This window comes from Canis lupus, chromosome 16 (genome assembly GCF_003254725.2).
Source record: "Canis lupus dingo isolate Sandy chromosome 16, ASM325472v2, whole genome shotgun sequence".
Taxonomy (NCBI): Eukaryota; Metazoa; Chordata; class Mammalia; order Carnivora; family Canidae; genus Canis; species Canis lupus.
The window spans coordinates 59,261,192-59,286,370 of record NC_064258.1 but is presented as its reverse complement, the minus strand read 5'-3'; the positions used below and the strand labels follow the sequence as shown (position 1 = coordinate 59,286,370).

General features: G+C 40.5%; 1 protein-coding gene across 1 annotated transcript in view; it reads right to left on the bottom strand.

Annotated features, from left to right (window-relative positions):
• The window catches only part of CSMD1 (CUB and Sushi multiple domains 1), a 1,869,137-nt gene that overhangs the window by 420,905 nt on the left and 1,423,053 nt on the right, over nucleotides 1–25,179 (bottom strand). Inside the window, exon 11 of the mRNA XM_049095299.1 lies at nucleotides 18,113–18,216. Within this exon, the coding sequence (XP_048951256.1) occupies nucleotides 18,113–18,216 (104 nt within the window). The remainder of the gene's footprint in view (nucleotides 1–18,112; nucleotides 18,217–25,179) is intronic.

Genomic DNA, 25,179 nt, shown 5'->3' with positions numbered 1-25,179 from the left:
GGACAAGTATCATTTTGTCATTAAGTTTATATAAATGTGGGACACCTGGGTGGCTCAGCTGTTGAGCATCTGCCTTCAGCTCAGGTCATGATCCCGGGGTCCTGGGACCGAGTCCCACGTCGGGCTCCCCACAGGGAGCCTGCTTCTCCCTCTGCCTGTGTCTCTGCCTCTCTCTCTGCGTCTCATGAATAAATAAATAAAAACTTTAAAAAAAGTTTATATAAACAAAAAAAGAAAGTATTATAACCACTGATTTTTCTTACACACTAATATATATTAGCTTTTGAGTTACATGTAGGATAAGTGGAAGACAGTGCTCTTTTCCTCCCTTTTAATTTCTTCTTTTTTATTGAAGTATGTTTGACATGCAGTGTTAGTCTCAGGTGTACAACATTGTGACTCAACAATTCTGCCTACTATGCAGTGCTTACCATGGTGTCACCGTCTGTCGCCATGCAGCACTATTACAATTGTGTTGACTATATACCCTCTATGCCATTATCATTGTTTCCATGTCTTATTTATTTTACAACTGGAGGTTTCTGCCTCTTAATCCTCTTCATTGTATTTCATCCACCCCTAGTCATCTCCGGGCTGGCACCCACCAATTTGTTCTCTGGATTTATGAGACTGTTTCTGGTTTTGTGTTTGTTATTTTATTATTATTATATTTAGATTCCACATATAACTGAAATCATATGGTATTTATCTTTCTCTGACTTATTTCACTTAGTATAATATACTTTATGTCCATGCATTCCAGCCATGGTGTTGCCAATGGCAAAATTACACTGCTTTATTAATGGCTGAGGAATATGTGTGTGTGTGTGTGTGTGTGTGTGTGTGTCTGCATACACACCCCATCTTTTTGGCAATTAGCAACACTGCACAGAGGTGGAGTCAGCATCCTTCTGATCTACATTCCCCATGTCCACTCTCTACACACGTGCTCTACTGCCTTGATATTGAGATTCACGACATTAGCCAACGCCACCCCACTGCTCATCACTGTCATCTCCTTCTGCAGCCCACTGGCTGATTGACATCTTTACCTGTGGGTGTTAAGAGTGTCCACATGGATAATTCTAGCAAACTAGTCACAGTTCCTTGATCCTTTCAACTCCAGTGACCTGACCAGACCCTCCATTTAAGCTGTGAGATGCTGGTCATATCTTACACTTCACTACTCTATAATAAAAGTCCTAGGCTCTAACCACTCTGTCTGACCACCAGTGTCTTTAAACTGTCATGTGCTTGCAGTCCACTGAAACCCACACTTCAAATACCTGGGGCCTCTTTTATTGCTTTCATCATATTTTGCATGCCCTGGATATTTGACATGCCCTGGACAATGTGGCTGATACTCTGTGACACTCCCTCAGCCAGTCCCCCACAGCGCTCTTGATATCCTTAGCATCTGCTCCACAACCTGACAAAACCCGCTTAGGATCAACCCATCTTCCTGGAAGTTGATGAATAATTTGTTGACTTACACCCATATAGACCTACATTCTCCAGATCCCTGCCAGCCACGCGACATAGGCTCTTTCCTCAGGCCACACTCCACGTATTTCCCCTTCCCATTCCACTAGCTTTTGTCCCAGACTATCATCATGTTTCTCAAGCACCTTCCCAATCCCATTTCCCTTTTCTCTGCAGATAACTTTATTTGTAAATATAGGAGGAAGAACATTTAGGCAATCAAGTATGAACTGCCTGCCCCTCCTGATCCCACCCACCACCTCGTCACTAGAAGTAGAGACAGGTAGTGCCTCCTCTTGCCTTCCCTCCCTTGCCATCCCATTCATCAGCAAGTCCTACTAATCACACCACTTCCTCCTCTCTGTCTCCACTTCCGTTGTTTGAGTGCTGATTGTCCCCGGCCAGCAACACAGGAGCAGCCTCCTAACAGCCTCCTGGGTCTAGAATCCCTTCCCTTCTAGGCACTGGATTTAATTTTAAATTGTCAAAAGCTGAACTATCATGTAGAAAGTGTTCACACCTTGAAAAGATCTATGTGGCCATATTTAGTACTTTAGAAATACCTCTGGTGCATATGTTTGAATTTCTTGTAGTTCTGTACTAGCTGTTTTTTGTTTTTTTTGTTTTTTTTTTTTTGCAGTTTTATACCTTTATTTGACAATCAGCGATTAGTTCTCATCCACATTAACAGTCTGTAGATTTTTGAAAGTGGTGACAGGTACGTAGGTAACCAGCGTGTAGAGCTTGTTTGGTGAATCTTCATCCTCGTTACGTTTTCTGGACAACCGCACACGGATACGGTATGGAACATTCCTTATTCCTTTGGCCCAGACAGCTTTGTTGAGCCTGGTGTCAATGCGCACATCTGGAGTTCCCATCTCCTTCATGGCAAATTTCCGGATCTCTTTGAGTGCCCGAGGGGCACGCTTCTTGAAACCCACTCCATGGATACGTTTGTGAATGTTGATGGTGTATTCTCTGGTCACTACCTCGTTGATGGCAGAACGGCCCTTCTTCTTCTCGCCACCCTTCTTTGCGGGAGCCATTCTGCCAGGCCCTAGCTGGAAAGTGTACTAGCTGTTATTGTATTTCTATGTCAGTCTGTTGATTCACATAAAATTGAATAAGCAGGTGTACTGCTACACTTCCCACAAAGTACATTCAATCAAAAGTCAGATTAGGATGGTCTGCATTTCTCTTTAGAATTTAAGCCTGCTCCAGTGAGGGTGACAAAACATGAGAGACCCCTAACTCTGGGAACTGAACAAGGGGTAGTGGTAGCGGAGGTGGTAGGGGGGTTGGGGTGACTGGGTGAAGGGCACTGAGGGGGGCATTTGGCGGGATGAACACTGGGTGTTATGCTATATGTTGGCAAATTGAAATCCAATAATAAATAATAAAAAAAGAAAAAAATAATTTAAGCCTGCTACTTTTTAAACTGGTTTATATATGAACAGAATTGCAAGATGGCATTCACAATTATTTTTTAATATTTTAAGATTCTTTAATTTTTTAAAAATTACTTGAAAAATTTATAAGTATTTTTGTGTTGAATTTTTAATCTTAAAATTATTGTACTATTATTTAAAATAAAGGAAAACAGTTCCCTTCTTATCTTTTTTTCATGTTTCGGGGGCAATATTTTTTTCTGGCACTGACAAATGAGATTTTGGAAACAAAGAGCAAATGTTATTGCTATCCTTTGCAACTGCTTATCTGTTTAAAACAGAATTTAAAAAAAATTATCAGTACCTTAAAAATAAGATAGATGTTTGTTTTGATAAAATACTTTAGCAGTCATCCTAACACTACATTTTAATCATTTTCTTTAAGACACCTTTATTTTTTCCTAAATTTTCTTTAGAGTATATAATGTCTTGGTTTAAACTTAAAAACAAAATTATTCTAATTAAACACTAGGTAATTTGATTTACTTGTTAGAAAACTACAAAATATTCTTTTGGAAAAAAAAAATCATATTGGAGACCCTGGGCTTTCTCTTGCCTTCCATCTCTCCATTGGAATTTCCAACTTGTTCCATACATAAGATGTTGAGCTATATTGACCTTTGTAACCATTCTCCAAAAATACTGACATTCCTCAACCTCCAAGCTTTTGGCAAACACTGAAGTCACTCCCTAGGATGCCCATTCTTCTTGGATGGCAAATCAGAATTCTTATAGATCTGAGGGTTCTCACTAGCCATTTCTTAACTCCTAGACAATGTAAGAATTTCTTTTTTTTTTTCTCTCTAGGACACTATAGAATTCTGCATATACCTCATTTAAGACAAACGCATTAAAACACCTACTTCAACACCTGTCAGCTACTGAATTCTGAACTTCCTTGAGTGTGAGCTTACATCGTGGTCTTTTGATCCCAGACTCTGGCATATAACATCCAGAATTTTTGGAATAGATACATAAATGAAAAAATAAATTAACCCTCATTAAAATTTATTAAATACCCACATGTTAATTTTTTTTTAAGGATTTGATTTATTTATTCATGAGGGACACAGAGAGAGAGGCAGAGAAGCAGGCTCCCTGCGGGGAGACCAATGTGGGACTCCATCCCAGGACCCTGTGGTCACAACCTGAGCCAAAGGCAGACACTCAACCACTGAGCCACCCAGGTGCCCCTACAAGTTAAAATTTTATAGGAATATTTCCAAATGATGATTTAAATCTTTATTGTACCTTTGCATGCTAAGGACTTGGCACTTGGGGTCCTGTTATAGTTCTGTCATTAATTCACCCCTAATTTAAGCTAAATTATTTTATCTCTATGTCAACTTCATATATCAAATATTTATATTGTATATTAAAGTAATTGTTGACATCGAAAAATTCTGTGACTTTTTGATAAATTTCAGAGAGGGTTTGGCTGATTCACATTCAGTGGTTTGATGTATCTGTTGCAGTCAGTATCCATGTTGAATAGACATAACCAGTATTTATGACAATAATTTCCGATATTAAATGATTTTGCCAACGTGAAGTAAATGACTTTTGATTATGTATTTGTTCCTTTCCTACAAACAAGACACATTGTATTGATAAAAATGTCAATTCTTTCACATGAAAATAGGTTAGGGTCCGTCCTTCCTTCCTTCCTTCTTTCCTTCTTCCATCCTACCTCTTTCTCTTTGTTTCATCTTTTTTTTTCCTTTCTTTCTTTTTTCGGGGGATTAAGGTTCTTAAAACCATAATTGCACCCATATGACACAGTGACTCTATGATTTTTTGGTAGCTAATAATATTATAGTCTATAGAAGAGTGCTCTCATTTCTGAACAGATCTTCTCTTTGGCCCTTGTTAAAAGATTCAACAGTTCTGTCCCTAAATACATGAAATATGTCTGCTAGAAAGGATGGCTGAACCAACCATGATAACGTCCACTCAATGTAATGCTTCTGTTAATCCCCATGTTGTCACATATGTGAATAGTTTGCCCTTGTTCTGCTGAGTAGAACTCCCCTGTGTGAGTATGCCACAGTATATTTGTCTATTCTCCTTCGATGGGCATCCACGTGGTTTATAGGTCTTTGGCAGTTAGGAATAGAGTTCGTGTACACATTAGCGTAGGGTACATTTTATTTCCCTAAGATAAACAGCTAGGAGTGGGATTGCTGGATCTTATGATAAATGTATGCTAAGTTCACAGGGAGCTGCCTGCCTGTTTCCCAGGGTGGATGTACCACATTACATTCCCCCTTGTGTTATCAGAAACTACTATTTGTGACATTCTCAAAAAGACAAAACTGTGGTGATGGAGAACACATCAGCTGTCCAGGGTTCAGGGTGGGAGGAGGTGTGGCTACAAAGGGCTGGCAGTTTTGGGGATAAGGGAATCACTCTGTATCCTGATTCTGGTGGTGGTTAAACACATCTGTTCATGTGCTGATTCTTGTAGATCTGTACATCAACAGCTTCTATTTTACTGTATTTTGATTTAAAAAATTATTTGTTCAAGCCTGGATATATATATATATATATATATATATATATATATATATATATAACCCAACAGTGAGCATGCCACAGAGCTGTCAAAATATGAAATTAATATAACAGAAGCCCTGAAGTAAGTTATTCCTATTTTCATCTGGTAGGTGTCTAAAAGGAAAACGGTGTGCTAAACCTTTAATGTATTCATTTTAATTGTAAATTGGGCAATTGAAACGCACCAGGTACCATGTCTACTTACATGATATACACCAGCACAGAGAGCCGGGACAAGTGGAGAGAAACAGGACTCTGACTTCCAAATCAAGCTGACTCTGAGAAACAAGTCAGGGCTGTGGCTTTATAGAATGATCACCACATTATAATGTACTATGTTAAACCTGGATGTAATCTGCGCTTATGCTAAGGCCATCATGATTTCCCCAGTTGGCATCTACATGAGACTGACTCATGCACAGGTTTCACTGTGCTGTGGCCAACTTTGTTCGCCATGCAGGAAGTCACTCCAGCCAGGCAGCGCAGAAGATGATGTGCATTACATAAGTCATCTGCAACTTACCCTTCAAATTCAAGAAGCAGAGTCTAAACCATAAAATCTTTCTACATGGAACTATAGATAAAATATTAATCCAAATTTTGATATTGAACATCAAAACATTTATTAAGGCCCAGACTAAATTTATTTTATAGGTTTCCACTTTTGAGGCCAGCCCAGACAATTTAAAGCTATATCAACTACCAATTCAGACTTGGAGACACTTTTTTCTACTTTAATCCCTGCTGGGCACAGGCATAAACCCTGGGAGCAGCACAGGAGATAACCAGAAGGTGGGTCTAAAGGGAAGGAGAGGAAGGAAAGCTCGTTTGGGACTCAGGACCAGAGAAACAGTGTACCACCAGGTGTCTTGCTCCCTCAAACAGAAGACCAAACAGACTGATGTTTTCCAAGCCCTGACCAGGCAACAAGGGGTTCCAAATAAGCTCATCATTCTCTGGAATGCAAATGATATCCCTCTAAGAACATCAGGGAGCAAGGTAGATGGTAATCAGTGAGGTAGCTATTAGGACAAAGGGCCCTAACAATGCTAAGTGTCCCAGGAAAGCCTTCTCTTCCCATTGGATCATGGGTTCCCTTTTCTGAGGAAAGATACCAAGATGCATAGAACCTGCAAGGAAGACCCAGCCACACCAGTGACCTGATCGAGGAAGAGTTTGGTCTCTGCACATGGGGTACACCAGGTACGATGGGGACAGAGGCACTGGTAGGGGGAATTCCACCAAATTCTCCCCTCCCCCCACCCAGAAACATCCTGATCCATGTAAGGATGAGGACAAGAGCCAGTGGCACCAGATCAACCAAGCTGACCAAGACAACACCTTAAAGTCTCTGGTAATTAACTGTCATTGAAACCCAGGCCCACACAGTTGGCAGAGACCTATCTGCTGAGCCTACTCAGGGACACTGGCTGCTATAATGAGGGATTTATATGGTATCAGTGTGTTCTAACATGATAGACAAAATAGCCAGCATACAATGGCATACAATCATCCTACTAAGAGCTATCAAAATTTGAATGAGAAAAGACAACCAACCGACAACACCTGAAATGAAGCAGGTGTTGCAATCATCTGACAAGGGTTTTAAAAGAGCCATCATTAAATGCTTCACAACAGTCATTTACAAATTCTCTGTAAGCAGATGAAAAAAAATGTATCAGGGAAAAAATGGAAATTATAAAGAAAGAACCAGATGGAAATTATAGGACTAAAAAATACAACATAAATTAAAATAAAAATCACTAGAAGACAGATGGCAGAGATGTGTAATAATATCAATGAATTTGAGAGCACATGAATAGAATTCCCCTACACTGAACAAAAGTGAACAAAGCCTCCAGGACCTGGGACACAGAAAGAAAAGGGCCAACCTTTGTACCATCAGTGTCACAGAAGAAGAGCAAGACCATGGAGTGAAGGGTATTTGAGACACATAAACTTAGAGTTCTGAGAAACTCAGTGACCCTCAAACAGGATAAATCCAAACAGAAGTATGACAAGACACATCTAACTCAATGTTTGAAAACTGGAGACAAAGAACAAAATCTGGAGACGGCCAGAGAGAGAGGAATCATTATTTACTCAAAATTGCCCATTTGAATGTCAGTGAATCTTCTGACACTGGAGATCACAAGAAAGTGTCACAACATTTTTTAAGTTTTGAAAAAGAAGAATTACCAACCATAAATTCTATATCCAGTGAATATATTCTTCAGAAATAAATGGATTAAAAAAATGTCAGACAAAGAATTTGCTGCTAGTAGAACCAACCTTAATGAATGGTTACTTGAAGTTCTTCAAAAAGAAAATAAATGGTAACAGGAAGATCCTGAAACATCAAGAAGAGAGGAGGAACACAGGACAAGTAAGAAAATACAGGAATATAAAGTATACTATTCTTTCATACTGAGTTCTATAAATCATATTTAATGATAGAAAAATTGTACACTTCCTGATACTCCAGATAACATTTAAATGTTGGAAAGCTAAAGGCATCTAAACAGAAGTGAGGTTATATGGCCAAGTGGTAAACATTGATATCATTGCAATAGAATGAACGATACCATACTAATGCACATCGTAATCCATAGCACCTGTGTATGGAATTTTATACGGCAATAACTTCCACAAATGTGCTTAAGGTAGGCATCTCAAGGTGGAGGGATCCTGGATTACCAAGGTGAGCTCTATGTGCCATCCCAAGTGTCCTTATAAGAGGGATTCAGGGGGAGGTTTCAGACAGAGAAGAAAGTTGTGTGAACTTGGAGGCAGAGAGGGAAGTGATAGGGCCACAGGCTAAGAAATGCTAGCAGCCATCAAAAACTGGAAGAACCTAGGAAAATATTTTCTCCCAGAGCCTCTGGAGGGAGTGTGGTCCTGCTGGCACCTTGATTTTGGTTGAGTGAAACTGATTTCGGACTTATGGCCTCCAGAACCATAAGAATATACATTTTTGTTTTAGCTCATCACATCTGTCACCATCTGCTACAGTAGTATAGGAAACTCATATATCTTTAGACTGTTACACATCACAAATGTATATTATAATACCTAATACCTAGAGCAATCATTTTGAAAACCATGGAATCCCTAAAAAAAAAAAAAAAAAAAAAAAAAAAAGTTAAAGTAACCCACAGGAAGTTAAGATAAAGGATAAGGAGGGAGAGAGAGAGAGAGAGAGAGAGAGAGAATGAAAGAAAAAGAACCAGAACCAGAGGAAATTAGTAGAAAACAAATAATAAAATGGCATATGCAAACAATAACATATCAGTAATAATAAATGTAAATGGTCTAATTCATCAAAAGACAAAGGCTGAGTGGATAAAATCATGACCCTAATACATGCTGTTCACAAAAACACACACACACACACACACACACACACACTTCAAAGTCAAGGACATAGGTAATTTGAAAGTAGAAGTGGAAGAGATATACCATGCAAATATTAATAACAAAGAAGTAAGAGCAGCAACATTAATATCTGATAAAGTCATACTTGAGTACAACAACAAACAAAATTTAGGGTGCCTCGTGGCTCAGTCAGTTATGAGTCTGACTCTTGATTTTGGCTCAGGTCATGATTGATCAAGCCCTGTGTTGGGCTCTTTGATGAGTGTGGAGGCTGCTTAAAATTCTGCTCCCAGGTTGTGTGCATTCTTGTGCTCTAAAAAATACAAAGTAAAATGAAATGAAATAAAATAAAAATAAACCAAAAAAAAAAAAGAAAAACAAGAAGAGAAGAGAAGAGACATTACTAATAAAAGAGGGATATTATACAATGATGAAATGATTGATCCACCAAGAAGATACACAAATTATAAATGGGCACATGACAAAGATCAAAACATCAAAATCCATGAAACGAAACTGATAAAGCTGAGAGAAGAAATAAATCCACAGGATAGTTGAGCACTTTAACAGCATTGGTTTAGCAACTAGACAGAAAATAAGCAGGGTTATATAAGATCTGAACCGTACAATTAATCAACAGATTCTAACTGGTATGCAGGACACTGCACCCAGCAGCAGCAGAACACACATGCTTCATAAGGTCCTATGGAGCATTCACCAAGGTAGGCCATTTTCTGGGTCAGACAATGGACCACAACACATTTCATTTTTTTAAAGATTTTATTTATTTATTCATGAGACACAGAGAGGCAGAGACACAGGCAGAGGGAGAAACAGGCTGCCTATAGGGAGCCTGATGTGGGACTCAATCCCAGGACCCGAGGATCACGCCCTGAGTCAAAGGCAGACGCTCAATCACTGAGCCACCCAGATGTCCCTAGACGATGGACCACAACACATTTAAAGAAATTGAAATAGTACTGATTGTATTCTCTGACCACAATATAATTGAAATAGAATTTCCTAACAAAAAGGCAACAGAAAAAATTGTAAACACATGAAAATTAAACAACTCATATCCACAATCCAAAGAGAAAGTCTCAAGTGAAACAGACGAAGAATAAATGGACTCAAAGGAGAACAAAATATATTTTAAAATATGCAGGATACAGCTAAAAAGTGCAAACAAGACAATTTATAGTACTAAAATAACTACACTACATGGGGAAAAAGGAATTAAATAATTATCTAAGTTCCAACCTCAAGAAACTACAAGAAGTAAAGCAAAATAAACCCAGAGGAACTGGAAAAGAGTATGATAAACATCAGAAGTCAATAAAATTGCAAAAAAAAAAAAAAAAGGAAAAAAGAAAACAAAAGCTATATCTTTAAAAATCAATGTAATTGATAAGTTTCTAAAAAGACGGGGGGAGGGGAGAAAGAAGAGAAGAGAAGAGAAAGAAGAGAAGAGAAGAGAAGAGAAGAGAAGAGAAAAGAAGAGAAGAGAAGAGACATTACTAATATTAGGAATAAAATAGATGTTATTACAGATTCACCAGTCACTAAAAAGAGCATAAGAAAATATCATGAACAACTTTAGACTCAGAAATTTGACGAATTATTAAATTGAACTAATTCTTTGAAAACTACAAACTATCAAATTCAACCAAGATGAAATAGACAATCCAAATAGTCCTATGACCATTACAGAAATTGATGCTGCTATTAGGAAGCTCCCCAAAAAGAAATTTTCAGACCCAGACAGTTCCACTAGAGAATTCTACCAATCTTTTATAGAAGAATTAACATACAGTTTTTATAACCTCTTCTGGAAAATAACAGAAGAGAGAATATTTTTCAACTCATTAAATGAGACCAATGTTCATCTGATGTTAAAATCAGAGAAAGACAATGGAAAGAAGGAAAGAAGGGAGGGGAAAGGGAAGTGAAAGAAGGAAGGAAGAAGCTACAGACCAATATGTCTCATCAACCTAGATACACAAATCCTCAATAAAATGCTGGAAAATTTAACCCAATAACGTGCAACAAGAATTATTCTCCACTACAAAGTGGAATTAATTCCAGGCATGCAAGGCTGGTTCAATATTCAGAAGTCAACTAATGTAATCCACGATATGAACTAGCTAACAAAGGACAATTTTATCTTCACATCAATTGACACATAAAAAAGTATTTGATAAATGGCAAGAATAATTATATTCATGAACTGGAAGACTCAATTCTCTCCCAATTCTTTAACAGATGTAATTCCTCTTATAATCCAACCAAGAACTTATAGATATATACAAAGTTATTCTAAAATTTATATAGAATAGCATAGGCACTAAAACAGCGAAAATAGCTAACTACCTAAGAAAAGCATACTCCTTAAATGTGATACTAAAAACACAAGTTATGGAAAGTTCATAAATTAGACCTCACCAAAATTACAAATTTCTGACCTATGAAGATTTATATGAACAAGGTAAAAATACAAGTAACAGACTGAGGGGAAATATTTGCAAAACACATATTATATAAAGGACTATTATCTAGAATATACAAATAACTTTTTTGAGAGAGAGACAGAGATAGAGAGAGAAAGAGCAAGAGTGTGAGTGGGGAGGGGAGGTGCAGATGGAGAAAGACAATCCCAAGTATGCTTTTGGGATTGATCCTACTGAGCTCAGAGTCTGAGTGCAGAGCTCACAGGTCATGACCTGAGCCAAAACCAAAAGTCAGACACTTAACTGAGTGCCTGAGCCACTCAATGAGCACCCCAAGAATTTACAAATAATTCTTTAAAAATAATGTTAAATAATCCAATCAGAAAATAAGAAAGACGTAACGACCGTTTACCAAACAGGATGTACAGATGGAAAAAAAAAAAAGAAAAAGAAAAGAAAAGAAAAACGCTCAGCATCATTTGGAAGTTTCTTATAAAACAAAACATGGAACTAACACACAACCCGTGATACCAGTGCTGGGGATCTATCTGGGACAGACGGAAACGTGCTCACACTAAAACTTGTGCGGAAATTATAGTCAATTTGGAAGCAATGGAAGATGCCCTGCAGTGGTAGAGGTTAAACACACAGTGGCACCTCCATTTCCTGGAATTTGAGTCAGTCAAGAAAAGGACAGAAATATCCCTCGATTATTTTTCCCTACCCAGGGAATGTGGCCAAGAGAAAAAAAGACCATCACAAAAGTCATACACCGTGATTCCACGTAAACACTACTCTTGCAATGATGCAATTTTCAAGATGGACTTCAGAGTGGCTTTAAGGGTCAGGGAGGACTGGGGGGGGAGAGGGAGACAGATGTGATGACAAAAGGCAAATGAGTGAGATTTGTGAGATGGGGACTGCTTGTGTCCTGACCGGTGGTGGATACAGGAACTGAACGCAGAGTTTAACACACACACACACACACACACACACACACACACACACAAATAGAAGCAAGGCCGGGATAGTCTAAGATGGATGAGTTGGTATCAGGGTCAATATCCTGGTTGTGATGTTTGGTCATAGATCAAAAAAGGGAACAGTTCTCACTTTGTGTTACCATCTTAGGTTCGGCTATCCATTGAGCAGTCTCCTGCCTTCAGGACCCTAAGTTAGAGCTCTGCTTGTTTTCATGTAGCAAATGGGAAGAAGATCTTCATCACAAGATCGCCAAGAGACAAGGCAGGTACAAATAGGTCCAGTAAAAGACAGTTCAACCCCCCTGCCTCCTTCCTTCCTCCTTTCTAGTACATTCCATTTCCAAAGATGACTCAGAACCCTCTCTAGCCCTGCATGGTTCATGACATTAAAGCAGAAATAATAGCCATAGTAGCATAATACTGTCTTCTAGTTGCATTATACTTCTAATGCTTTTAAACCATTTTTTAAAATTATTATTAACTATTCCATTTCACACTTCCAGCAATCCTTTGAGGCTGAAAGGTGTAAGACGGGGAGCCAGGCTTCTTGCACTGTAAATGGATGTCCTGTATTGTTTTAAGTGCCCTATACCCCCAGAAGAGAATAACTTCGCTTCTGAGTTAATTTAATGTCAAAAACCCACAATATAAACGTGAAATGCTTTTGACTGATGATTCACAGAAAAGAGACCCTTAGCTCTTCGGGTTAATAGTGTGTAAGGGAGACATGCATTTTTGGCTTCTTAGAGAAAGCAGCCACAGTGAGTCAATACTGCTGATATAATAATGAGCAGCACATTTGGAAAATGGTTCAGGTTGTTGGGGCCCCAACCTGGCTGGAATTCACCCCACTCGACCTCCAGCAGGTGCTGCAGGTGAGCTATGTTTCCCTTGGGACCTATGGCTCGTCCTCTAGAGAAAGACTGCATCCAAAGACAGCTTTGCCGGGGGTCCCCAAGGTCCTGGGTCGGCCTGCCTTCCCGGACACCTCGGAAACAGCTGGTATCCCAAACTTAAAACAATGATGTTCAGCAGTCTCTCTATTTCCCCTCTGATGGGATTATTAGGATAGAGAATCTGGACACTGTAGGGAATGGAGACAGAGTCCTGCTCTGCTCACCCTCTCCAGGGATCATAATGAAGGCTGCATAGACTTACTGACCATTCCCCCGAAGCCCTCCCTGAATCCTACTACAACATCTGAATTGCAATAAATATTCTCTCAAAGAATCAGGTAAGAAAGCTCCTAGATCGATGGGCAGAGACGGGAAGGCCAAGATGGATAAAGCCCTAGTGAAGGAGGTGTTGTAGTGGGGTCTGATCTGCGCTCTCAGATGCACCCCGCGCAGAGGCAATGCCCTCGGGAGAACGAGGATTCGAAGGAAAAGGGTCGTGATCACGTGATGCCAGACTTCCAAGAGCCTCCGAAGTGGACTTGATTGCTGATCATGAAAACATGGGTTTTTATCAGGAAAGCCTTAAGTGGCTATCTGTATGTACGGGTCCCTAACATAAAGTGCTCAAGCTTTTCTCCAAAGCGCTGCGAGGTATGTGGATGGGCTCCTCTGATAAAGTCAAAGACACATAAACACGGAAACATGTTTTTAGTGTTTGCTTCTGTGTGGCTGTTCCACGGGCTTGTAATGAAAAGAGAATGACGCCCTTCAGCTCAGGACTTGCCAGCAACAGCAGGGGGATGTGGCCACACTCCTACAAGGGCTCGGGCAGCTTCAGAAATAAATAGATTAACTGACCCTAAGTCACAAGGAGTCCCCTTGGACTCAATCCACAAGTGTGGCTGGGCGGAGGCGGGCGACCTGCTCGCGGACTTCCCCGAGGTGGGCTATGCAACCCCGCAGAGGCACAGACATTTAAAACCTATAACCTGAAATTAAACCAATCTCCTGGCCACCGATCGCTAATAACCGAAAAGGCCAGAGGGAACTCTGGATGCAATTCTTCTGCAAATTAAATTCAAGACAGTTATCAATATATATATTCTTGGAGAGATCTCAACAGAGGTTCGTTAAGCAAGTTACTTAATTTTAAGCCCGTCCCTCTGTAAAAATAACCCGAGTAAATCCATTCATCTCTTGGGAAGATTAGACTATTAAAGGGGTCTCCTAAATTCAGGTGCTCTCTTTTTGTGTCGAGAATGTTAAGAAACTGAAAGGCCATTAACAAGAATTGGAAAATTGAAAACCGCATTTAGGATGAGCTGGTTAGGCTAGCTCACTCTCCACACTTTTCCTGAAAATCCAAGACTAGAATTACTCCCGTTCCCCCCACCCCCCGCCAAAAAACAAAACAAAACAAAACAAAACAAAAAACAAAAAGCAAAACAAAACAAAACAAAAAACCTGTAATAACATAGTGAGTCTGAGGTTGTAAATACCAGTCTTGCATAAAGACGTTTCTTGGCTCGTATTTTATTTGAAATTTGCATCATGAGATCCAATGATTTTATACCCTGTCTGGTACAAAACTACCCCGTGTACCTGCCATCTCTCCAATTAGATTTTTACCTCCGTGCTGAGAATAAAGTCTAGCATATACATCCACAAAAATATGTGTTGACGTTTTTCTCCAAAAGTACCTGATTCTTTGAAGACACCAGCTGTGATTCTATTTTCTTTCTTTTTTTATTTTTTTTTAAAATATTTTTTTTTCAATTTTTATTGATTTATGATAGTCACAGAGAGAGAGAGAGAGAGGCAGAGACACAGGCAGAGGGAGAAGCAGGCTCCATGCACCGGGAGCCCGACGTGGGATTCGATCCCGGGTCTCCAGGATCGCGCCCTGGGCCAAAGGCAGGCGCCAAACCGCTGCGCCACCCAGGGATCCCTCTATTTTCTTTCTTTTCCTGTAATTTTATATACTAAGGAAATAGATCAGTGGCTTCCCTTTTCTCTCTGCCGCTGATTAAATGCCCAGCTGATCTTTGCTACATTATGTCTCCCAAAGGGCATCTCAGTTTGATTCAGTTGGCTATTTGGTTTTTCATTTATAGATTTGAGCTATCGAGAGGAAGTTCTAATAACACTTATGTCAACGTAATACATAGTTTGCTGTTGCTCTCTTAACAACAAATTGCATTAAAAAATGGGTGCCTGACTTTAGATCTTTAATAATGGCCTAAGGGATTTTACATGGCATGACTTGGCTTGGTTTATATTTTGTGCTTTGCATTTATTTAAAATTTTCTCTCATTTGCTCTAGTGACACCCCTTCTTAAATTAGCTGTTACGGAAATAATAAAGCTACTTCACTTGTGGGCTACATTTCTTAGCTCTGCAACACTTTTACGTGCATTCTTTCATTTTGCTCCTTGCCACGGGCAGGGAAAGTTTATTATACGTATTTTATAGGCATGAAAACAGAGGTACAGAGAGGTAAAGTGACTTCCCTCAGGGTCGCAGAGGTAGTTAATAGCAGAGCGAGAGCCAGAAACTCCATCTCTGGCTTTCTGGCCCCGTCCCCGAGCACTCGCCAGTGCTTCGAACCCCACTGCGGACCGAAGCCGGGTTGTGGGCAGTGCAATCCCAGGGCCAGCTTACGAACTATTCAGGTGTCTGGGCCCCACCCTGCGGACATCTGTATTCTTATAAACAGATGGGATTTTCATCTAGTAATTTGGCAAAAAAAAAAAAAAAAGAATATGTGGTGAGGCTGGGGGAGCAGGGACCTCCATATATTGCGACAGAATGGACTGGATACAAACTTTTAGGGGGATTGTTAGAAAAAGGTAGCAACGTAAATGAAGTCACCCCTGACCCCTGAAATTCACCTGTTGCAAATTTTCCCAAAGACATACAACACAAGTGTGGTGAGGTGTTTGTACCAAGTCGTTCACCGCATCACTCTTTACAAATGGAAAGGGTGAGGTAGGCGGGGGAAGGCATAAGACAATCAATGGGCATCCCTTGAAACACGTGCCATATCCATATGTAATAATAAGAAGCAGACACTGGAGAAGAATGACTGGATTTAAATACCTACGTATATCCAGTGTGTGCCAGTATATACACATCAATGTACACGAGCTTTGCAGGTTGGAGTAAATCTGTTCATCTCCTTACGTCCTAGTTGTTTCATATATAAGGTGCCTAACGTACAGGATCGAGGTAAGGACCAAATGAGATAATACCTATTAGGCATTTAGCACAGCACACGATGTATGAGATACTCAATGAACATTAGTATGCTATTACTAATACTTTTATTATAATCATTATCATAAATCGTGGGCCAGCAATATTATAATCATCAGCAGCAGTAGTAACTGATCCATAGGAAGACGAGATCGAGACACGTACTGGTAGGGAAAGACGTCCCATATATAATACAGGACAAGAGTATCGTCACGATGTAGTCAGAATACGGTCCCACTCATTTCTTAAAGGCACCGACCGCAGGTTCCTCTGCAGCTCTTTTCCTAACTGTGGATCACCTCCTAAGCAACTGGTAGATACACAGCAAGTGAGTATAACAGCCAGTGTCGTTTCCCTCTAGCAGAGTAGGATGTTGAAGGTACCTAGTAAGGAAGGGGTTAAGGTACAGGCAGGGAGAGATAGGGGCCTGATTCCCCAGAGGAGCCTCACACCGAGGGCTATGGGGCCAGGCTCACAAAAGTCCCGGCCGGAGAGATGTTCTCGACGAGATATTCCCCAGAGAGGAGGGAACCTAACAGTCACCTTGTTTGTCCGAACTCCGGACGAGACGTTTACATGACAGCTACAAATCCACCTTGTCCGTCCTAAATGCTACAGATGAGACGTTTAGGAAGTTCCTTAGTCAGTTTCCTATTAAAGACCCATCATGAAGCCCTCAGTGGCTGCCACTCGGACCCCATGGCCTCGAGAGCTTCCTGTCTTCCCTTCTGTTCTCACTTCCACTTGATAACCGTTCCTTCCCCTTCACCCTTTTGTGTCCATGCGATTCATTCCTCGACTTTGGGAGCCAAGAAGCCTGTCACCCTGCAACAGTAACAGGGGCGAGATCCCCCACAAATAAAAAGCAAACCTGAGCACTGTATTAGTAAACTAAAAAACAAACAAAAAGTAGTCGTGGGAGCCACTCCACGAACGGGAGCCAGTGAGGCCAGGAGCTCAAGCTGGTGGAAAAGCTGCTGCTGAGACATGTCCCTCCTCGCTGAAACCTGGATGGGGAATGATTTTCTCAGATCATGTTTTCAATTTGGACAACAGGGGCCTCACAAGGGGACAGACGTGCCCTCCACGCCCGACATCAGGGAGCAGGTAAAGGCATCCGGGGCACAGGTCGGAGGCCACACGGTGCCTCCTCTTGCAAGTGGCAGAGCAGGGATTCTTGGGCTGACTTTGATCATCAAGGCCGTGATTGCATCTTTTTCAGGACTCCGGCCACCGACTGCCACGGATACGCAGCCAGCTACCCCAGTGCTATTACCCAAGGCCTCTGTAAGCTTCAGCGCGCCGTCCTGCAGGCTGCAGGGGCTTCTGCAAGACCTACAGAACTATTATAGAAAATATATCGTGGAAATACATCGCAAAATACATTGCAAAAACACTGATACTGTAATGCCACGGGGAAGTAGAAAGAGAGGGCTAAGAAGGAGGGGTTGCTCGAGAAACGACCGTTTCTACGTTCTACTCTTCCGTACAGTCTAACTTTTGCCATATTTTTTCATGATTCGGGGGGGGGGGACTAAAACAGACGAAATGCAATCCTCAATTAGTTGTCCTGTGAAATCAGACTTGGACGCCCCTAGCTTAGTGAGTATCCGTGCACACTGGCACAGCAGGCGCACACACTCGAGAAGAGACACTCGCTCCATACTTACACGTACAAGACCGTCCTGGTGTCGCCCACTTTGCCAGCATCGCCCACCGTAAGGGTGTCATAGCCTCGTTCCAGTTCAAACTCCTCAAACGCAAGCTTGATGACCTAAATAAAGCAAAGATCTTTATTTAGATTCACAGGAACTTTCTATGACTTTAAATATGCAAATATCCAGCTGTATTATAAAGTTTTGCTCTTTAATTCCATTATATTTCAAACAACCTCAAGCTGCTTTTAAAAGTAAGTGTAAAATAAATAAATAAAAGTAAGTGTATGGATAATCGTATACGTTTGAGAACCCTCAGTTACAGAATTTTAAAGAATTCAAAATGGCTATCACTCTAAAGATACTGATTATCAGCTGTAAAAGTGAAATTAACTCATATAATGCGTTAAGTCAAATGTCTATAAATTTTTATTTTAACTTCTATAGTGGTTAGAAGGACCCAGAGATAACTTAATATAAGCAAAAGAATTGTCCATTAATTCTTTTTTTAGTATATCTCATATGTTAATTCTTTTAATATTTATTTTAATATATTTTGAGGACACCCAAACACTCTGAAATAAGTATTTTTAGAGTGTCATATGCAGATTTTATTTAATTAGCCATATTAACATATTAAGAAGAGCTCCCTAGGCTAGAAAGTTTTCCTCTCCATTTAACTTTGCAAAGCCTTGAAGCTTTATTTTTATAGAGAACCTTGTTGTGGTGATTGACACCACACCAAGCAGATAGGACCAGCTGATGTCTGATACGTCCATATAGATGTATCTAGAAGAAATGCTTTCTTCTCTGACCAACATTGTGATCAAGGAGGAAGAGACGTCATGAAATTAGGCTAGAATCCTGAGCAGCAAAGAGAATAAGGAATGGGGAGTTAGACAGATGATAGACAGAGACAAGGGATGAAGGTCATTGATAGATGATAGATATGTAGAAGTAATAGGTAGAGAGACAGATAAGAGACAGATGCAGATAAAAGTTTGAGGAGAGATACAGAGATAGATCAATCGATTGATCAACCAATAGAAAGATAAGGAGATAGGTGAGAGATGACTGAGATAATAGAAGAAAGTGAGATAGATAATCAATGCATAAACATAAATCACAGGTAGGTAGATGGATAGACAAGAAGATAGAAAAGATAGAAACATGAGAGGCCGAATCAGAGGCAGAAGACAGGCAGGAAGAACAGAAACCATAACACGGGAAATACATTTTGATGGGATCTATTTCAGAGTAGATCTGAGACTCCGGAATCTTGGAAAAAAGTATCAAATGCCCATTTGTTAGACTGAGAGGAAAGGGTACGTGGCACCAGGAGGAAGGCGGGCGTCAGACCAACGCCCACTGTAATGCGTGCTGTCCCGAGCGGGCCTAACCAGGTGTTCTTCCGAGCAATGCTAATACGGAATACATTAATTTTTCTATTTGAAATTCCTACTAAAATTAGTGTAAGTTATTATAATTTATTTTACAAGTCTACTCTTTCAAATTGCGGTGTTTGTGTGAATACATTATTTTAGCAATCCGCTTCGAAACAGGTGTAGAGGTTGGTGGCTGTTGCAAACCAGGATCAATATTGCATGTGATGCTTGGGACCTGAGCATGGGTTTATTGTGTTTCCTTTTTTTTCCCCCCTTTTTCTTTCTCATGGGTCTATTTATAAATGACTGTGGTCCAACAAGAAGAGAATAAAAGAGCTGAAGGATTGTCATCGAGAGCGGCGGGTTCACCCCCATCCCCTCCTGATGCCGGTACGGGGCCCCATCTGTGGAGCACCCTGCAGCACCGCCGTCATGACCCACTCCTGGCTGAGGACCGGGGCTGGACAACCGTAATGAGGCACACACGGGGGGCTCCCTCCATAACTGTGCTTTCATTAGGGGCGTAAAAATGGCCATTTTGTGATTCTTCCAAGCCAAGGCAAAGGGTATGAGAGAGGCTTTTGTCCATTTTAGGCTCAACAATCAGCCAGAGCCTGTTGTCACAGGATGATGTGTATGCCATGCTATTAATGCTCCGTAAAAAAGGGAAAATGCACACCCAGTCTTGGGCAGACGACCTGTAGGGTGTCAGCATGGCATTCTGGAAATATCCTATTTGGTATTAAAACAAAAACACACATTTGTAATGAAGCTTGTCATCATTTCTCAATCAGGGATGGACAGAGAGGCAAGTGAAAAATAATGCTGAGTTTATGCATCTTTAAAAAGATTTTACTTATTTGAGAGTGAACACAGAGAGAGGGAGGGAGAGAACAAGTGCAGCAGACGGAGCAGCAGAAGCAGGGGGAGGAGCAGAGGCCCCACTGAGCGGGGAGCGTGAGGCTCGATCCCAGGACCCTGAGGATCATGACCTGCGCCAAAGGCAGACGCTTAACTGACTGGGCCACCCAGGCGCCCCAAATAAATGCATTTTTAATTAAAATGAGATACAGGTAAGGTGCACGTCATGATGGTTCACGTATACATAGTGAAATGATTACAGCCGTCGAGCTAGCTGATCTCTGCAAATAGTTGTCGGAGTGTGCTGGGAAGCTCTACTGTCAGCGACTTCCCTCTCTCAACACGACGGTATTGACTGCACGCGCCCTGCTGCCCACTGGTCGGGCTCTCCACTCCCTCACCTACAGAACCACGACTCCGTACCCCTCGGCCCACATCCCCCCGACCCCCGCTCCCTGGCCCCTGGTCTCCACTGCTCCGCTCACGGCTACCACGTCTGACTTCTTTAGATTCCACAGGAAAATGAGATAAAGCGCTGTTTTCTTTACGTATCTATCTCACTGAGCACGACGTCTTCCCGGTTTGTGGAGGACTGTTAGGAATGGAAGGATGTGCGGCTTTAAGGCTGAATAATGCTCCTGTGTGCATGCGTTTATACACACAAATACACATTTGCTTTATCCATTCATCTGTGGATGGGCACAGGCTGTTTTCATATCTTGGCTACTGGGAGAATGAATGATTCTGACATATATTTGGGATTGTGAGTGATTCAGGGACCAAAGTGGCTCAGAAGTCAGTAGCCAAAGTGTGTGTGTGTGTGTTTTAAGATTTTATTTATTTGAGAGAGAAAGCAAGAGATAGAGAGTACAAGCAGAGGGGCGGGGTAGAGGGCAACAAGCGGCTCAGTCTCCTGGGATTCACCGAATGCCGACTCTGTCCAGGCCACAGTGCGAGGAAGTGAAACAAAGAGGAGATGGACAAAGTTCTGGCTTCAAAAAAGCATATTGATGTCTACAAGGGGGTATTCGGATAAACGGAGTAATTTCAAAACCTAACTGTTACAGATATAGATTCCTTAGTAGACAAAATAGGAAGGAAAAAGGAAAAAAAAAAAAGACACAGTTCTGGATTTAAAAAAATTTAAAACCCATGGGAGATAACCTGAGAAATGCAGAATAATTATAGAATTTAACATTTACAAGTAAAGATTTCTTAATGACAAGAGATGAAATTATTTACTTCTTCAACCTCCAAACAGACTCTCAGGCCATGAGAAAGAGATGCTGCTCAGTGTGGACTTCCGTGCAATTTTAAAAATATATTCTTGGCATTTTGTAATATATATATTACATATTATATATATAATATATATTACATATATAATTACATATATATGTAATATAAAAATGTATATAAAAATATATATTTTTTTACCAATTTTCAGCATCTCACTGCTGTAAAACAGTTGATCTGAGTAAGTCCTCCTCATGAGCTTCCTTTTGTATTGTAAAGTGCATCAAAACCCCTATAAAACACTACCCTCTGTTTAAACACTTCTAAATCTTCTAAAAATAGTGCTTCTAAAAATATAGAGAAGACTTGTTTCTCAACCTTTGTAAAAGAAATGTAAAACAATATCTATAAAATACATCCTGGGGTGAGCTTATTCCAATATGTTTATCTTCTGGGAACAATTAAAAACATATTTAAATATTAATTCCCTACATGACTCTTCCATATCTCCCCTTGTCTGTGCTTCCATTTGTTCATTAATTCCTCATTTATTCATATATTCAAGGCAAATTAACGTCCCAGCCCTCTATCATGAACAGGCTTTGTGCAAATCTTTTCATTTGTATAAGTACATTTTAAACACACTGTTCCCACCACTCAGGCTAGCGGTGTGCTTATCAACAAAGGGTCTTCTTCAAAGAGCAAGGTACTTAATCAATTGTCCCTAATGCTAAGTTTTATCAGTACAAAAACACATTTCAAGACGAAGCAGAACCATTTAAATCGGGCAGCAGGTGCTGTTGTAATTTAAATTAGCATTAAAATAGTGAGGGGAGGGCTGGGGAGATAGCCCCTTTCCCTTTCCTGATTCAGGGTCCCTCTTCTGACCCCAGGCTGGACAGAGATGGCCCTGACGCCCAGACGGAGACGGTGAAGGGAACCCTGAGCAACCCCTTCTATACGCACGTCTGTGCATGTGTCTATGGACTTATTCACCTGGATTGTAGAAATGAATGACGTCGTTTCACGTGAAAGAATGTTGAGTGAATTAAAGCATAAAAAGTGATTTATTGTTAGTGTTAAGTAAATCTGTATGTACTATCTCTGTCTTATGTTTTAATTAATAATAAGACTTGGAAGGAAAGAATTGCCAAACTGACATAAACCGAGTGTAATATGGTTATGCATTGTTTTACGTGAAATATGACAGACTGGAGATGCCAACAAATACAAGTTTCTGGGTAGAGCACAAAGGATTTGTGGGATCTCTGAAAGACCCTGTATGATACTATCATGGTGAGTACGTGTTTATTTTTTCAAACTCATAGAATGTCCAGCACCAGGAGTGAACCGTAATGTAAAAAACAGAATCTGGGTGATGGTGATGGGTCACTGTGGGTCCACCAGTTGTGACAAATGTACCGTTTGGTGGGAAGTCTGACAGAGTGGGAGGCTGCATGCGTGCACTACGGGGTATATGAGAAATCTGAACCTTCATCTTAGTTTTGCTGTGAACCTAAGACTGCTTAAAAAAGTCTTTAAAACATACAAGTTTGTTTCCTTTTAAAGAAAGAATAGAATCCTTGTTTCTTATAAAAAGTAATTTTTTTTTTTTTTTTGTCTGATGGGAACATTATTTTGGCATCAGAGTCTGGATAATTTATTTTATACAACTAAATCAAAATGAGCTCTACTTAAAAAAAAAAAAATCTCCAAATCCAAAGAACGTATATGTAATATTTCCCATACAAGAGTCACTTGCCTTAATTCTGCTAGGGGGGTGCACACCGTTTTTCTACCTAATTATGCTTCAGCATTCTTAATAAGAAAACAAGTAGAAATTTAAATAGAAAACAAAATAACAAACAAAAGGGATGGAATTTTTTTTTTTTTTTTTTTAGTTCTTCTGCTAATACCATGGCCTATGACCCGCACTGTGATGCTGCGAGTTCATCTGTAACTCCGGCATATCTGACTACATGAAAACAGGCTGGACTGGACTCCGTCCCTATGGTAGCTGTAAAGTAAGCAAAGTCTATTCCCAAATGGTTCCCATCTCTGCAGCACCATCGTGCAGCCAGGGTTAGCACGCTCGGACCGGGCAGTCCAAACGCGCAGCGGAGCTAGCAGCAAGGATTAAAGCTAAAATGTTCAGCAACGCTCTTTCAAAACTGCACTGTCCCGAATGTTTCGGCTACGCTGGCTCTCTTCAGTGGGGCTCAGAACTTCTTCTCCGCAGCTCGGCCCCTTTACGAGCTCGCAGGTTACTGCCAACGGATGGGATCTGCCTGCTGCTGGAAGCAGGAGCCGGAGGTGACACACTTATGAGCACGAATGGGTGTTCCTGGGGGCTCCATGTCCCACCCTGCAGCTCGCTGCCCTGGTAAAGCAGAAAGAAGGGCAACTGGTTCCTCAAGGCAGGTCTTCCCTTACCCTTTCTAGAAGTTTACATCTCCTGGGCAAGAAATAACTCCTCCTTCTCCATATCCTATTTGCTCTAAGTCTCTCCAGAAAATTCTCTGGTTGGATGATTGCCACGAGGGATCATCCCACGCTGGTCTGTGGTACACATCTGCCTTTTAAAGTATTTATTTGTTTAAGACTGAGACCTCAATTGCACTCCAAAAATCAACTTCCTCAAGCCCTTTTTGCGTGGAAAACACAAATGGGGCAGCCCGGGTGGCTCAGTGGTTTAGCGCTGCCTTCAGCCCAGGGCCTGATCCTGGGGACCTGAGACTGAGTCCCCGTCGGGCTCCCTGCAGGGAGCCTGCTGCTCCCTCTGCCTGTGTCTCTGCCTCTGTGTGTGTGTGTGTGTGTGAATCTAATGAATAAATAAATAAAATCTTTAAAAAAAGGTAATTAAAAAAAAGAAGAAAACACAAATGTGTAAACACACACGTGCACACTGCTTTCTGAAGTAAATAGAGCCAAAGGTGCTCTACCAAGGACATCAAGGAGTCGTCAAACCCCAGCATATCATAATTTTTGTATTAGCACAGCAGGATCTGCTCTTTTCATGCTAAGATATGACAAATCACATATTTATTCTCAGAAGCTCGGCTGACAGGGTAGTTTCAAAAGACGTGCCAAGGGTCAAAGAATGTCACACAACCTTGGTGGCTGTGTGGAAAACTGAAACTCCAGGTATTTTCAAAGAGGCCAGAAACAGAACTCCTATACTTTCTTTCTGTGGATACAGGCTTTGTGATAAAATAGATGAGTTACATACTATTTCATCTCACCATTAAGTTAGAGTTTGTCATTTATGTTTTAGGAAGTATTTGTCACAAACATTATTCAAATAAAAAGAGATTTCTTGATATCCCTAAATAGTTACAAAATGCTGGGTATCCATATCTGTACCAGAAGGCTAATGGAATTAATTTTTCTCCTACGTATGTTTATGCTTTTGATCTAATAGCTTGTCCCTAATTATTATTATTAATTTTACCATAATTTATGGTGAATTAAGAAGTCATCATATTCACATAAACCTATAATTACATTTTATGTTCTTTCCAATCTATAATATTAATAATTTACATCTAATGGTAACTCCATGGGGATATACATATTATTTGCTAAGTGACAAGAACTTTA